The sequence below is a fragment of the Tetranychus urticae genome, chromosome 1 (genome assembly GCF_039701765.1).
Source record: "Tetranychus urticae isolate SD_2017Ah chromosome 1, NJAU_TeUrti_SD_1.0, whole genome shotgun sequence".
NCBI classification, from domain to species: domain Eukaryota; kingdom Metazoa; phylum Arthropoda; class Arachnida; order Trombidiformes; family Tetranychidae; genus Tetranychus; species Tetranychus urticae.
The window spans coordinates 15,620,499-15,624,398 of record NC_142958.1 but is presented as its reverse complement, the minus strand read 5'-3'; the positions used below and the strand labels follow the sequence as shown (position 1 = coordinate 15,624,398).

General features: G+C 31.6%; 1 protein-coding gene across 1 annotated transcript; it reads right to left on the bottom strand.

Annotated features, from left to right (window-relative positions):
- Positions 1 to 461: 461 nt before the first annotated feature.
- Positions 462 to 1,251, bottom strand: LOC112539692 (uncharacterized). The gene is made up of 2 exons (XM_089266753.1): positions 992 to 1,251; positions 462 to 955 (listed from the first exon to the last, which is right to left on the bottom strand). Exons 1-2 carry the CDS (start codon positions 1,140 to 1,142, stop codon positions 618 to 620), a joined length of 489 nt encoding a protein of 162 aa, XP_089122879.1. The 5' UTR covers positions 1,143 to 1,251; the 3' UTR covers positions 462 to 617.
- Positions 1,252 to 3,900: the final 2,649 nt, after the last annotated feature.

The window sequence follows — 3,900 nt, the reverse complement described above, 5'->3', positions numbered from 1 at the left end:
TCTTCCAGTAACCAACAGGATGTAACTGTTTAGATTCATCACATTGTTTAAGAACTGCCCCAATTTCTATTTTGCTTGTATCTGTCTCGAGAACTATTTCATTATTGGGATTGAACATTTTCAATACTGGCTCTGAGGTAAGTAATGATTTAATTAAATTAAAAGATTTCTGGCAGTCTGAGTTTAAGCAGAATTTATTTTCTTTTCGAAGTAATTGATGCAATGGTTCTAAAATTTCAGTAATATTATCGATAAACTTTCTGTTGTAATTAACTTTACCTAAAAACCTTCTTAATTCTGTTAAATTTTTAGGAGGAGTTAGTTTCAAGATCGAATCAACATTACTATGGAGGGATGAACTTTATTCAGGAAACTTTATTTCATAGCCCAGATATCATCAGACTGATAGCCAAAAAACGTGCTGAATTTTGTGGTAAATGTAATAACTAGTGACAATCTGGTTAATTTTATTTTTTTATTTTAATCAGTATGTGTTAATTGTAATGAAATTGTACAACTCATGTTAGATCACTACATTGTATATATTCATGGATAAGAAGCGAGGCCGAGAATCTTATCAATGAATAACTGCATGAATGTTAATTCAATGAACACTATCATCTTAACAATCCTACGATCCTCTGTTTCGATCCTTTATTAGCATGTATCAGTAATTCAAGAGCATGTGCATGAAGATATTCATCTGTAAATCCGCTGCAATCAACACCATTGAGAGTTAGTAGTAGTTTTATACAATAAGGGGTTAGATTAAGAATCTGTTCTTCGCTTAGCAGATCAAGGATGTTAAATAGATTTAAATCAACATTGAGACTTGGTATACAAAGAGATAAAGAAGCTTTAGCATTTTGAATACCTGGAGCGACTGGAGCGGATGGAGAACCTGGAGCGGCTGGTGAACCTGGAGCGGATGGAGAACCTGGAGCGGACGAAGAACCTGGAGCGGATGGAGAACCTGGAGCGGACGAAGAACCTGAAGTGGCTGAAGAACTCGAAATGGCTGAAGAACCTGAAGTGGCTGAAGAACCTGATGTTGCAGCTGAAACAGACACAGTCATAATGAAACCAACGATAGCAATAATTGCCATCAAAAAGAAATACGATACGGATTTATCTAATTGCATTTTAACTTTTTTATGATTAGTTGATTTTATAAGTTTGAACGAATATAAAAATCACTTAATTACTTTTCACAGTTTAATCTTCAATTGATACATTTTCTCTGAAAAACTAGACTTTTATACTCATTCACATGCACAGATGTTTATACATCTGAATTAATTTATGGACATAGTCTGTTAGATCTGTCAAATTGTATTAAAATTACTCCGCGTGAAACCCAAAATTCGATATAATAAAATACTGATCAAAATATTTATTCAAGTTTAATCAAAATCTATTTTTAATTCAATTTGACATGCGAGACAATCAAATATTATGATATTATCAAACGATTGTTTGAGTTTGATTTTGATTTTTGATAATTTTGCATACGAGTCTATCAAACATTGGTCTGCTTTACAAAAAAACAGTTATTTATCAAAATAAGTGCTTTCTCTGGTTGGCTCGAGGAGTGTGTCCGAATTGTTGATGGACTCTTTCCATTACCTTCATCCTTAAATTTTCAGGTAAAATAACCTTTTTTTCCCCTTTTGGCAATTTTAAAACACAATCCATTTTCATTAACCAGTTATGACAAATTCATTTTCAATTTGATTTGTTCATTTCTAATTTCATTAAAATTAATAAAATTAACCAATTTGAGAGGCAATTCAATCTCTTCAATAGAAATCAGTTCTCTGGACAAATAGTCAGCTACTAAATTCTCAATTCCAGGTCGGTATTTTACTCCGAAATTGTATTTGACCAATAAGAAAGCCCATGTAAATAACCGAATATTAAGTTTATTAATTTTTTTAATTGATTTCAGGGCAATATGATCAGTAATGACAGTAAATTGCCTTTCATAAAGATAATGATGCCAGAATTTAATTGATTCAACGACCGCTAAACACTCAAGATGAGTAGCTGGATAATTTTGCCGATAATTAGTCAATTTTTTTCAAAAGTAACCAACAGGATTTAACTGTTTAGATTCATCACATTGTTTAAGAACTGCCCCAATTTCTATTTTGCTTGTATCTGTCTCGAGAACTAATATTTCATTATTGGGATTGAACATTTTCAATACTGGCTCTGAGGTAAGTAATGATTTAATTAAATTAAAAGATTTCTGGCAGTCTGAGTTTAAGCAGAATTTATTTTCTTTTCGAAGTAATTGATGCAATGGTTCTAAAATTTCAGTAATATTATCGATAAACTTTCTGTTGTAATTAACTTTACCTAAAAACCTTCTTAATTCTGTTAAATTTTTAGGAGGAGTTAGTTTCAAGATCGAATCAACATTACTATGGAGGGATGAACTTTATTCAGGAAACTTTATTTCATAGCCCAGATATCATCAGACTGATAGCCAAAAAACGTGCTGAATTTTGTTTTATTAAAAACTGTATTTTTGATAGAAATCAATGCTATTCAATGGGAGCTGTAAATTTTTTCCATTTTTCAATTAAATTTAAATAACTCAGTAATTAACTGAGATAGTCAATTTTTGTTGATTGCAAAAATGCTTGAATGTTGTAAGATGCTAATCAATGTGCTAATCAATTTGCATCTCTGTGTGATAATCTCATGAAATTTAATAAAATCAAAGTCGTTTCAATTTAGTATCTGGCCCACCATGTAGATTCATCTAATAAAACAAATACAAATCCCCATAGAAGAGCATACAATTTTTTTTCGAAAAAAGTTAATAAAATGCCGAAATCGAAAAGGTGGCAGCTAATTCTATTATATTAGTCCGGTCGAAGGTCGAATGTACCGATATCTAAAAATAAAATCTCGATATCGATTTAACAATTCGAGAGGTTCCCTCGTTAGATTTAATCTTATCGCACCAAGATTAAAAGTGGTATAACTATTTTTAATCGGATACAGCTTGCAGTACTTTGAATATTCTAATAGAGATGGCAGTATGTGTATCATCAAGCATTTCAACTTCACACGAGTAATTTATTAGAATTTACAGGTTCATTCGCAGGATTAAGAAGGATTGACTCTATTTCAATTTTTCAATGTATAGCCCCACATTCCCATAGGCCAGTGCACAATTTTGCATATATTAGCTGTATTCATGCTAATGTCCAAAAATTATCAACTTCCAACTCATTTCTCACTTTTATTTTTGTAGCCACTTCTTATGAATGCTAAGATCCCATCAAGAGCGATTTGAAAGCGACCTGAAATTAGATAATTTTTATACTTGCTCATAAAATTCAAGGATCTATTCTATTTTTAAACAGTCTGTTCGGGGTTTAATCGAAAGGTCAAAAGTAAAACATGAATAGCATGTAAACTTGATGGACAAAGAAGCAAAAAAGTTCAACCAAGCAAAGGCTGAAAGAAAACAAGAATTCATCTCATTATAATCACTTATATAATCTATAGTCTGAACGCTTTTTCTTTCCTTCGAACAACTGACATTCTTGATAACAGGTCAATCGGAAACTTGACATGGGAGTATCTTATGTAATGATTAAGAAAAGATGAAAAATGGTTCCATTAACCCAGGATTGTTCACGTTTCAATAAAATATTCATTATTGTTTACTCATCAATATTTCCTCTCGATATTGAAGCTATTAACATTGATTCAATTTTGCAAAGATGTTTAAACTTGGCGTAAAACGTGCATCATGATGTACTCAACATTTTTTGGCTCATGATTTTGACGTCAAATATAGAATGACGAAAGTTGCTGTATTATGCCGAGCAAATTATTTAGTGAAAGATCGTAAGACCGAAATGAATGCAACAGATTGGA

Coding starts and splice junctions, on each gene's coding strand:
- LOC112539692 (XM_089266753.1), bottom strand. CDS start 1,142: ATGCAATTAGATAAATCCGTATCGTATTTCTTTTTGATGGCAATTATT. Junction 956..991: donor GAGTTCTTCAGCCACTTCAG/GTTCTTCGTCCG, acceptor CATCCGCTCCAG/GTTCTTCGTCCGCTCCAGGT.